This window comes from Jatropha curcas, chromosome 4 (genome assembly GCF_041381405.1).
Source record: "Jatropha curcas cultivar XTBG-Jc1 chromosome 4, XTBG_Jcur_1.0, whole genome shotgun sequence".
Lineage (NCBI taxonomy): Eukaryota > Viridiplantae > Streptophyta > Magnoliopsida > Malpighiales > Euphorbiaceae > Jatropha > Jatropha curcas.
In genome coordinates, this window is record NC_143154.1 from 25,510,006 (window position 1) to 25,522,650 (window position 12,645).

General features: G+C 31.8%; 1 protein-coding gene across 1 annotated transcript; it reads left to right on the forward strand.

Annotated features, from left to right (window-relative positions):
- The first annotated feature begins 374 nt into the window (after positions 1-374).
- On the forward strand, positions 375-3,871 carry LOC105650432 (serine/threonine-protein kinase 12). Its single transcript, XM_037641039.2, has 11 exons — positions 375-832; positions 938-1,030; positions 1,109-1,192; positions 1,304-1,395; positions 1,495-1,615; positions 1,750-1,829; positions 1,942-2,004; positions 2,504-2,595; positions 2,786-2,874; positions 2,961-3,073; positions 3,522-3,871. Exons 1-11 carry the CDS (start codon positions 575-577, stop codon positions 3,637-3,639), a joined length of 1,203 nt encoding a protein of 400 aa, XP_037496967.1. The 5' UTR covers positions 375-574; the 3' UTR covers positions 3,640-3,871.
- Positions 3,872-12,645: the final 8,774 nt, after the last annotated feature.

The following is a 12,645-nucleotide window of genomic DNA, read 5'->3' on the forward strand; positions in this document are numbered from 1 at the left end:
AATCGTAATCTGATATATATATATATATATATATATATAACTTTGTTTTGAGTCATCAAACAAATAATATGCAAGTAGCAAATGATGACATTGTCAGTCTTTCTTCTTTCCATTTAAAAGAATAATCTGATCTCTCATGTGTTGATGCACAGTAACTGCCCCACCATTTCTGATCTCAACTTGCAAATTAGGTAGGTGCTGAAATTGAGACCAAATGAGGGTGGAGCAGCTAGTTGTCAATTCTTGAATGCCTGCCTCATATAAGAAGTTCATAGACTTGGAATTCTTTTTAAAAATATCTTATGTTCTTGACTTTTAAAAAAAATAAAAATTCATAATCATAATTTTCTTAAATCATATCAAAATCCTGGGTTTGCTAAATGGCAAGATTCAATTCCTTGTTAAAAGAAATTTGTTATTAATTAAAAACAAGTGTGGTCGTTGAGCCCAACACTCTTCCCATAGGAGAAGCCGCCCATTTTTCCCCAACGAAAAAAACGTCTCTCTAATAGCTACATTAACCTGTTTTCTCCTGCAATATTAGCTTTTGCTTTATTGATGATAAATAGTTAAAATGATGAATGAAATGGAAGATGAGAACAGTTCCGTGGACTTTGACATGCAATTGATAGGGAATTTCTTGAGTTTCGCATCAAGAGGAGATAGGATTGGACTGAATCAGATGTTGAGAGCTGGTACTTCTCCTAATGTTCAAGATTATGATAAGAGAACTGCTTTGCATCTTGCTGCTAGTGAAGGCCATGCTCCTATTGTTGAGCTTCTTCTTCATTACAATGCTAATGTCAATCTCAAGGATCGCTGGCAACGCACTGTACAACCTTATTTACTCTCAATCTATTTACTCTTCAAGATTTTAAAATTTGAAAAGCAGTAATTGATTCAGTCTCTTTTGTTTGGTAATATTGTTATTATTAAGCCCTTGACAGACGCAAGACTGTATGGACATAGGGATATATGTAGAATTCTGGAAGTACATGGAGGCAAGGATTTTATCAATGATCAACCAATGGTAACATCTTCATCTTCTTCAGAGAGGGTTCGTGACACTACTTCTTCTGATTTTTTAACTTGTTCTTCACTTCTGCAGACAGTTAGACATGAACAAGACTGCAACGAATTGAATTTCGACATTTCAGAACTGAACACAATTCAATCATCAACAGTTGAACAGGTACATATATACTATAAAAGATTGTTCAGTTATTAAATTCATAAAATTTTGTATATACTTCCTTAAGAAATTAATTAATTGGTCGTGGAAATTCTCTCTGATAATTACAAGGGGGTGTATGGTGAATCCGTCAAGGTCAAATGGCGTGGAACGTGGGTTGTTAAAACTGTGATTAAGAGTCAGATTTACCTTCCTGAAAAAATGTATGCTTAACTATACCTTTCCTTTAATATTATAATTAAGGAGATTTAATTCGTATAATTCCAGGTTTTTTTTTTTTTTTTTTGAGAAATTACATGCAGGATTTTGTCCGCCAAGGATAACACTCTCTTGCGAGAACTTCGGCATCCTAACATTTTGCAGTTTCTTGGTTCGATTGTTCATGGGGACGAGATGATTCTGATTACTGAGTATCTTCCAAAAGTATTTTCTACTCAAGAATCTTTTTATATTTTTCAATTGTACTTTATTGTGGTTTTTCATTTATACCCTAATTTTAAAATTTAGTATTAACTAAAATGTGCTTAAGCTTAATTATCAAGTATCAACGAATGCAGGGGAATTTAGATGATCTTTTGTCCAAAAAAGGACGACTTGACCTGCCTATTGCTCTACGTTATGCGCTTGACATTGCTAGGTGATTTTACTTTTGTTGCTCTCCGGCTCTACTTTCATATTATAGCAATTTTCTTTACCAATTTTTGATTAAAAACTAAAAATTTGTTTAATGACTTAAAAAATTTTTGTAGGGGAATGAATTATCTTCACGAGCACAAGCCCTTGCCTATAGTTCATAATCATTTGGATCCCAGGTCAACTTTTTTTTCCTTAAACATTATATTTTGACAGTCGTAAATGAGTCGAGTCAAATTTGATTACCATAAATAAATCAAATTTAAGCTCGAAATCTATCGTATCAAAAGGACATCAATATAGTTTTAATTAATTTTGACTTATTGAATTATCTCATGGGATAAATTCGCTCGACTCAATAAAATTAGCTTATGAGCTTGGCTCGACAAGCTTATGAAATGAGCTCGAGTTCTACTCGTTTATTAAAATAGCTCGATAGCTCAACTGGAGTTCAACTCGATAAGTTATCGAACGAGCTCGAACAACTAATAAGCGGTTTGTCTCATTTGCAACTCCGCATTTAGTGGTATATACGAATTTTATATTTATTTATTTCACATAATTAAATAAAATTATACTATTTATAAATAAAATATTATACATTAAAGATTCATGTATACCAAATAAGAAATTAATTAAATAAAAATTTGATGGCGAGTGTTATTTTTTTGGATGTAGAAACTTGTTACAGGATGAAGCTGACCACTTGAAGATTGGAGAGTATTGGGTTCAAATGTTGTACAAACAAATTCATCCAAACCAAGACATGCGTATGTTATCGCCTTTTTATTCCATTTAACCTATTTACCATTCCAGTGAAAACCTATTTATGTACTTTCCTTTTTATATTTTTAACTTTGCATTTAGCAATCCAAAATACTAATTTTATGTTATTGCCCCACTTTTCACTTTACTTTTCCTAATTGCTATTGTATCTGAAGAGCCTTTTTACTCTTGAAGGCCAAAGAAAGGATGATCCCAGCAGCACCAGCAACAAATCAAACGACACCAGGAAAGATCTTTGCAGCTTTGGACTTATATTTTATCAGGTACATATTTCAATAATTCTTTCTACCATTATTAATTAGAGAGAAAAACTTTATACTAAAACATAATATATATATATATATTACAGATGCTAGAAGGAAGACACCTGATGACCAACATGAAGACTGATTTCATGCATCTTAAATCTGTTGATTTTTATCCCAAGTTTCAGATAAGCCGTTGTCCTAAAAGAATTCAACAGTAAGCCATTCTCAAATTTCATTTTACTAATTTTACTTCTATGGGGTAGTCTGTTTTTTTTTTTTTTTTTTTTTTATCGGACCTTGAATTACTCGATTAGATAATAATAAAATAAACTTGTTTGTTTGAACTGAAATGATAAGCTAAGCTACTTGTTTGCATTAAAAAGTTTCTTTTTACAGGTTATTCAATAAGTTATATAACTTATTATAACAACAACTAGCATCGCCCTTACAATTATAAAATGATATCATAATTCATTTCATTTCTTAGTCATTGAGCAATTCATTTTATCATATCACTTTTTAATCATTCAGCTTAATATGTCGTTGATTCAGATTTAGGGTTCAGAATTTAATCCAAATAAATGCACCATAACTCAATTAAAATAAGTTTTACCTTTTGTAGGAAATGTAATTAACATGCATTATTATTATTTTTTTTGCAGACTGATAGAAGATTGCATAAGCAAAGATCCTAATCCAAGGCCTTCATTTGGTGCTGTTATAGAAATTTTAGAAGAAGTTTCCACCAGTCTAGGGAGAGGTGCATGCCCTGTTTGCTAAGTCAGTTCATAATGTTGTTCAGGATGCAATAGTTACTTGTACATTGTGCCATAATTGGTTGTACAATTCTGAATATGCAAACGGACAGCCCAAGCCCAAGCGCAAACCCAACTGCTTGACTAATTAAGGCTTTTCTGCTAGTTCTAAGTTATAGATTTTTTTGCGTTTCCTTTCCAAGGAATTCTCTCTCATTTCTATTAAAAAATAAAAATCTCTCATTTGACTTTTTTTTTTTTTTTTCTGTTGGTGTTGTTTGCTCAAAGTGATTATTAAACGGAAATAGGTCACATGAAAACATATTTATTAGGCAAAAATTATTGATTTGTTTCAAAAAAAAATTTTTTTACCCAATAAACAATCAATAATTTTTTTTTCCATATATTGAAACTCAAATTTGGTTTCTCCAAAATAACATAAAATAAATATATAATAATGTGTGCGCATATATAATTTTGTAATAAGGAGTGCAAATGAATTTTCACATATTCTATTTAATCCACCAATTTAATCTAACATTCAAGAAATAAAATATCTCTTACCGAGTCATACCATGGAAAATAGTTTTAAAAAATTCATATAAATTTCTATTGATTGGTTGTAACATTGAAAATTAATTTTAAATATAAAATTTTTAATTAACCTAAGGACCTATAATGTAATTTTTGTTGAATAATTTAGTTTAATTGTTACTGTTATTAAGTTGTTTTCAATGTTTGTTTTCTTAGTCAAAGCTTTGTCCTATTCTCTAGGAATTTTGTTAATAATGTTCAGCAGAACATAGTCATGTTGCAGCAAATTTCTCTTTCAGTTAAGATTTTATTTTGCTCTTTGTAAGCCTATATAAAGGCTGTCATCTTGCTTAATTATATATCAGTTCTTTGAGCATCTCTTCTCTCTTTTATTTTTGTTTATTTCCTATCAGTTTATCAGTGGTATCAGAGCCTTGAGCCTGATTCAAAGAGAGAAAAGAGAGCCTAAGAGAGTGAAACACGTGAGGTTAGAGAGAAAAAGAGCAGCAGCTTTATTATTTGTTTCATGGCTACAGAAACAAATTTTGTGCAGGCAGCAATTCCACATTTTGATGGCCACTATGATCATTGGAGCATGTTGATGGAAAACTTCCTGCGTTCAAAAGAATACTGGACAATCGTCGAAAACGGAATCTGTGCACCAGCAGAAGGTGAAACTTTGACAGATGCCCAAAAGACAGAGTTTGAAGCAAGAAAGCTGAAAGATTTAAAGGCGAAGAATTATCTCTTTCAAGCTATTGAACGTTCCATATTGGAAACTATTCTTTGTAAAGAAACTTCCAAGGATATATGAGATTCAATGAAGAAGAAGTATCAAGGCACAGCTAGAGTCAAACGTGCCCAGCTTCGAGCTTTGAGAAGAGACTTTGAAACTCTGCAGATGAATGATGCTGAATCTGTAACTAGCTATTGCTCTAGAATTATGGAGATATGCAACAAGATGCGATTCCATGGTGAGAAGATGGATGACGTGACCATTGTGGAGAAAATTTTACGCTCTCTAACGCCAAAGTTTGACTATGTTGTGTGCTCTATTGAAGAGTCAAAAGACATAGATCTAATGTCCCTCGACGAATTGCAAAGCTCTTTATTGGTGCATGAGCAGAAAATGAACCGAAGTTCAAACATGGAACAGCAAGCTTTGAAAGCTTCTACCTTTATTCCTTCCTCAAATTTAAGAGGTAGGGGTAAAGGGAGAGGTAGAGGAAGAGGAAGAGGAGGTCGAGGCAATGGTAATAGTAGCAGAAATTATAAAGGTGATGAGCAGAACAAAGGAAGAGGACATGATCAACAATATGACAAATCCAAAATTGAGTGTTATAGGTGTCATAAATTTGGTCACTATCGCTCCGAATGTCAGACCAAGTTGCCAAATGATATTGATAAAGGACAGTAGTCGAATTATGCAGAAAATGATAAAGGAGAAACCCTTTTGATGGCTGTTCAAACAAATGATAAACCTGACTCCGATATTTGGTATGTTTATACCGGTTGCAGCAATCACATGTGTGGAAGTAAGTCTTCTTTTGCTTATTTAAATGAAAATTTTCAATCTACAGTAAGTTTTGGTGATTTATCTTCTGTAGATGTGAAGGGGAAGGGTGACATTAACATTAGAACCAAGAATGGTTTTATAGAAAAAATAGCTAATGTGCTTTATGTTCCTAGCTTGAAAAACAATTTATTAAGTGCTGGGCAGTTGCAAGAAAAGGGTTATATAATCACTATTCAAAATGGAGCCTGTGAAATATATGATCCTTCTAGAGGAGCCATTGCTGTGGTTCCAATGAACTCAAAAAGATTGTTCCCTTTGAAAATTGAATGTGTTCAATCTTGCTTTATTGCTGAAGTGAAAGAGATTTCCTAGTAGTGGCATTTTCGTTATGGCCATTTAAGTTTCAATGGATTAAAAACTCTTTATCAAAAAAATATGGTAAGTGGACTCCCTCAAATCAATGCTCCATCAAAAGTTTGTGAAGAATGTGTTGTTGGTAAACAACCTTGTTCTCAATTCTCTTAAGGAAAGTCATGGAGAGCGAAAGATGTTTTGGAGCTGATTCATTCCGACATTTGTGGACCAATAAAACCATTTTCAAATGGAGGTAAAAGATATCTAATTACTTTCATTGATGATTATAGTCGGAAAACGTGGGTTTATTTTTTACAGGCAAAGTCTGAAGCTTTTGGAATTTTTAAAAGTTTCAAGGCCCGTGTTGAGAAAGAAAGTGGGAAAGCAATAAAATCTCTTCGCACGGATCGTGGTGGTGAGTATTGCTCAAATGACTTTGAGAGTTTTTGTGAAGCTCAAGGGATCCGTAAAGAGCTTACCACTGCTTATACACCACAGCCAAACGGTGTATCCGAAAGAAAGAATAGAACCATCCTTAACATGGTGAGATGCTTGCTTGCTAGGGGAGGAATTCCAAAGACTTTTTGGCCTGAAGCTGTTTGGAGCGTTCATTTACTGAACAGAAGTCCTACTTTTGCTGTTAAAAATATGACACCGGAAGAATCTTGGAGCGGCAGAAAACCAACTGTGGATTATTTCAAAATTTTTGGGTGCATAGCATATGCACATATCCCAAATGAAAAAAGAAAAAAACTTGATGACAAGAGTGAGAAGTGTATTTTTTGGGTGTTAGTGAGACATCCAAAGCATTTAAATTGTTCAATCCATTGACAAAGCAGATTGTGACCAGCAGAGATGTGGTTTTTGATGAAGAAAGCATTTGGGATTGGAATGGGCAGCAGCCAACTCCAATTATTCTTGATGATGAAGTCACAAAAGAGGAGCAACCAACTGAAATTTCAGAAAATAATGTTCCCACAGCTGAAGAAAGTTCAGTAACTTCTAAAATTCATTCCCCAACAAGTGAGGCAGTAGCAGATTCATCTCAATCTTCCCTACGTACACGAAAAAGGCCTGCTTGGATGAAAGATTATGAGGTAACTGGAGTAAATCACAATGAAGAATCTGTCACTCATTTTGCTTTGTTTGCAGATTGTGATCCCACAACTTTTGAAAGTGCTGTCAAAGAATCTAAATGGAGGGAGGCAATGGATGATGAGATTGAAGCCATCGAAAGAAATAATACTTGGCAACTTTGTGACCTTCCAAAAGGGCACAAAACTATTGGTGTAAAGTGGGTTTTCAAAACTAAATTGAAGGAAAATGGTGAAGTTGACAGGTATAAAGCGCATTTGGTGGCAAAGGGATACAAGCAAGAGTATGGGGTTGATTACACTGAAATTTTTGCTCCAGTTGCACGACATGATACAATTCGTTTGGTAATAGCACTGGCAGCACAAAATTCTTGGCCTATTTTCCAATTGGATGTCAAATCCGCTTTCTTGCACGGTAATTTGGAAGAGCAGGTATTTATTGATCAACCCCCTGGTTATATTAAGATTGGACATGAGCATAAGGTCTATAAATTAAAAAAGGCTCTTTATGGATTAAAACAAGCCCCACGGGCTTGGTATAGTCGCATCGAAACTTATTTTTTGAAAAATGACTTTCAAAAATGTCCATATAAGCATTCTCTTTTTGTTAAAATTGGGAATGAGGGCCAAATGCTTATAGTTTGCTTATATGTAGACGATCTTATATTTACCAAAAATGACAGTAGAATGTTTGAAAAATTCAAGACATCTATGATGGCTGAATTTGAGATGTCAGACCTTGGAAAGATGCATTATTTTCTAGGCTTAGAGGTAGTGCAATCTAAGATGGGGTTTTTTGTTTGTCAAAAGAAATATGTGCAAGAAATTTTGGATAAATTTCAGATGAAGGATTGTAATCCTGCATCAACTCCATCTGAATTTGGTTTAAAACTTGACAAAGATCCCGAAGGAAAGAAGGTGGACAACACTCTTTATAGGCAAATTGTTGGTAGTCTCATTTATTTGACCGGGACAAGATCGGACATCATGTATGCAGTGAGTCTTATAAGCAGATTTATGGAGAGTCCAACTGAAATGCACTTGCTTGCCACAAAGAGAATTCTTCGTTACTTGCAAGGAACAAAGGATTTCGATTTGTTTTATAAAGCCAATGAAGAGTCAAAATTAATTGGCTTTACTGACAGTGATTATGCAGGAGATCAAGATGACAGAAGGAGCACTTCAAGACACATTTTTATGTTCGGAACTGGACCTGTTTCATGGTCTTCCAAGAAGCAGCCCATTGTCACTTTGTCAAGTACAGAAGCAGAATTTGTTGCTGCTACGTCTTGTGCTTGTCAAGCCATTTGGATAAGGAGAATTCTTGAAGAGTTGCAGCTCAATCAAAAAGGAGCTACCATAATTTTCTATGATAACAGTTCAGCAATCAAGCTGTCCAAGAATCCAGTACTACATGGAAGGAGCAAGCATATTGACGTGAAGTATTATTTTTTGAGAGATTTGTGTAATGAAGGAAAAATTGAATTAAGTATTGTACAAGTGAAGAGCAGCTTGCTGACATATTTACAAAGCCTCTCAAGTTACATTCCTTCCCGAATTTGAGGATTTTGATGGGTGTTTGCAGTAGAGAAGATGCAAAGCTTTAAACTGAAGCTTTTAAGTTCAGTTTAAGGGAGGGACTGTTGAATAATTTAGTTTAATTGTTACTATTATTAAGTTGTTTTCAATGTTTGTTTTCTTAGTCAAAGCTTTGTCCTATTCTCTAGGAATTTTGTTAATAATGTTCAACAGAACATGGTCATGTTGCAGCAAATTTCTCTTTCAGTTAAGATTTTATTTTGTTCTTTGTAAGCCTATATAAAGGCTGTCATCTTGCTTAATTATATATCAGTACTTTGAGCATCTCTTCTCTCTTTTATTTTTGTTTATTTCCTATCAGTTTATCAATTTTTTATTAATTTGAACTTTTCCTTTTTTATTAATTTGGCCATTGTTAACCAAATATTCAACATCACAAGTCATGAAATCAAAGAATAGAGAAAAATTTAAGTTTCTAACATGTCCATGTCTTGTATGCCATAGTCATCATATGTAAAAGTTTGTCACGCATTAATTTAGGAAATCGTAGAGATCAATGAACTACGATTTTTTGAGGATCAAATTTCAATTTAGCCCCTTAATTTTTCAGCTGCGTTCAATTAAATTTAATTTTAAGTTTGTAACCAAATTGATACAAAGTTTTATTTGCATTCAATTACACTCAAAATTGGGTTTGATTTCATTCTTGGCTTACACCGTTAGAATCCCACATCGAATAAATATCAATTCACAAAGGGCATATAATAACAATCTAGCTAATTAATTGGTTACTAGTAATTTTTTAGCATTGGTTGCCCAAATTCAAGTAAGTCCACGTCACAAATGGTATAAAACTACAAATTACGGTGTAAATGTCTTTATGTTGGAGAAAAAAAAAAATACAGAAAGAGTGATGTTTTTCTAAATGGCAATCAAATGACTGACTGAATACACATGAAATGAATATATGCAAATATTTTCTAATTTCCAAAATTGAATGAAATGCAAAATTAATGCTTATCAAGATCTGATTTTCTGAAATCACATTGAATCTGCCAATACCCATTAGAGAACAGAATATAAAATCTTTGAGCCAATTTTGGCTGAAAAAAAAAAAATCAATTGCTCACAATGGAAAAAGTCAGAGGTTAAAATTGAAGTCAGCAACGTTATCATTCCCATTGCCGTTTAAAACACACATATTGATAGCGTACGACAAGTCTTATTTTGATGGTGAAGTATAGCTTACTCTACCATTTCTTCATATTGATACGAAGTTATGCAAACTAGTTATTTTTTGACCAAGTTTTTAACTTAGACATCAAGTACCAATTTTTTTTTTTTTTTTTTTTAAATAAAGATTAGCAGCAAGCTTAAATCATGGTTATGATATCTTTTTATGATAACGTTGTATCATGAATCAATTTTTACGCACTATTTTTAAAATAAAACAAAAAACACATTTATGATTTGATATTGAGAATCGAATCATAACTAATAAGATTGTGAGTATTATAATATTTTCTTTCTTTTTTGATTTAGCAATAAATAATATTACCGATTAGTTTTTATGTGTTATATAAAGTTTATTGTATTTTTTCTATCTTATCAAAGCCAAAATCTTTGAGGTCGGAATTAAGAAATTTGTAAATAAGAAAAACGATAATTTATGATTGTCCAATCAGAGAAATTCGTAAAAAAAAAATAACAAAAATGTTTTGCTATATCATATATATGATTGTCCAATACTCTTTACAAGTTGTGTGATTATCATCACCATCTGATTGCTATCAAAGCAAGAATAATGAGCATCAAAACTATTTTCACTTGAAAGAAAAGCAAAAGAAAAGGCTATACATAATGTTTTAATTAAAAGACAGAGGATGATACATTACATTCACATAAGAAAGCCATGTTTTAATTAATATTATATACAGTATTTAAAAATAGCTAGTGCATGTGGAATAAGAAAGCTGCTCGAATGTGTGTGTGTGTCTGAGTGCCAATAAATAGATTCTGTGCCAAATGCTATAAATTAAGGTTAAAAACCTAAATTTTATTATTATTATTATTAACTAAATTTGTTTTTTGTTACCTTAAATTTATCATTCAGGATTTGATTACTAAGGTCAGATTATAAAAAATAAGAAAGCCTTGGACCGTAGAAATAATATTAATAACAGATGACAGTTAAAATTGTGGAAGAATTGTGGGATAAGAAAGGCAGCGGAAGGTGCGTGCGGGAGGCAACTGATCTCGTGACGCGGTAGCAGCCTGCCGGCTCGTTGATGAGCTAGCGTTTTAGCGTGCAAATGAATAGTTTATTAACTAACACCGACACCGACCTTTAATTTCCTTGTTGCTTACATTATATAATCTAAGAAGTTCACCTTTCATTGTTAGTCAAATTCTTCCCTTCATTATTATTACTTCTTATCTAAATGAATATTAGTAATTTATTATTATTATTATTATTATTATTATTATTTACGCGCAGTTGAATCAATTATCGTGATTGAAATTTAGAATTGAAAACTTAAAATCATTAAGTTAAAAAACTTTTATTTAAATATCATTCTCTCTGTAAATATTACGCCACATGTAAGAGTATAAACTATCAGTTACCGAAGACTTATGATAAAAAATTAACATCAAATAAAATATAATTTAGAACCTTATCTAGCTAGCCTGCTTATAAGCAGCTTTATGACAATTTCTTCTAACAAAATTACAATTTACTAGTTTCACTGATTGATTTGGTGAAACATCCAAAGAACATTCTCATTGAAATATTCAACTTTTTTGGATTTTTTTTTATATTTATTTACTGTTTATGTCAACGGTTGATGTATTTCCTTTTTAGAATTGAGTAATTTGGTAACTATAGCAATGCCATAATAAATCCAGAAATTTCGCATATGACAATAAAGATTAATGACAAATGTGTACTAACTTATAGTAATCACACTCCTCTATCCAGCCAAATCCACATTTATTGTGTTATCATTGTCCTGATTTTTTAGAATTAAGGGATACAGTCAAATAAAAAAAAACTTGACTTATGATTTAATTAATCTTAATAAAACCCATAATAAATAAAATAACATGTAAATTCATTTATCAATTAATTTAATAACCATTGTAATTAATTCATTTATCAAGTAGTTTTTAGCATTTTGATTAGTCAAAATATTGATTTCTATTTTTATTTTGTTAAGTAATATAGCATTTAAACTGATTTTTAGATATTAAAATAACGTTTTATAAAAAATTAATTCATGCACTTTTTCGCTTTTAGTGTTTCATGAAAGCTACTTATACAGCTAACAGTTAGATTGTATTCGATAACAACTTTTTTTAAATAGTAGTTTAGCGCTACTTAAAAAGTTATTCGATAACATAGCATTTGGATTAGTTTTTAAAGATTATGGTATGTGAAAAGTTAACTCGAGTAACATTTAGTTTTTAGGATTTCATGAAAAGCTATTAAAACAGCTAACAGTTAAACACTACTAAAACACTTAACTGTTACCAACTATTAAAATAGCTGACAGCTAACAAAACAACTAATTTTACATAACAAACCATAAATTAACCTTACAATCTACCTTAAAGTAAACAATTTCTTTTTTTATATACATTAAAATACAGTCTAATAGAAAGTGTATGTACCACTATAATGATTTCAGGTAAAAAATAATAATTCTTTTTTTAATATCAAAATTGAACGCTACATGTATATTTGAATATTGTTTGCATTTTTTTCATAAAAATATAAAAAAGTTTTTATTAAGCTGAAATAAAACATTATACACTGAAATGAACTTTCTGGGTGGATTACACTGTAGACTCCTACTTGGGCTAGTTCTCTTTGGACTTTTATTTCCTTTTTGTATTTTCTTTGAATTTTTTTTTTTTTTTAAAGAAAATAAACTATTTACGCGGCTCCCAACACAACTGGACTTAATCCTTCGCCATTGGAACATCCATCCAA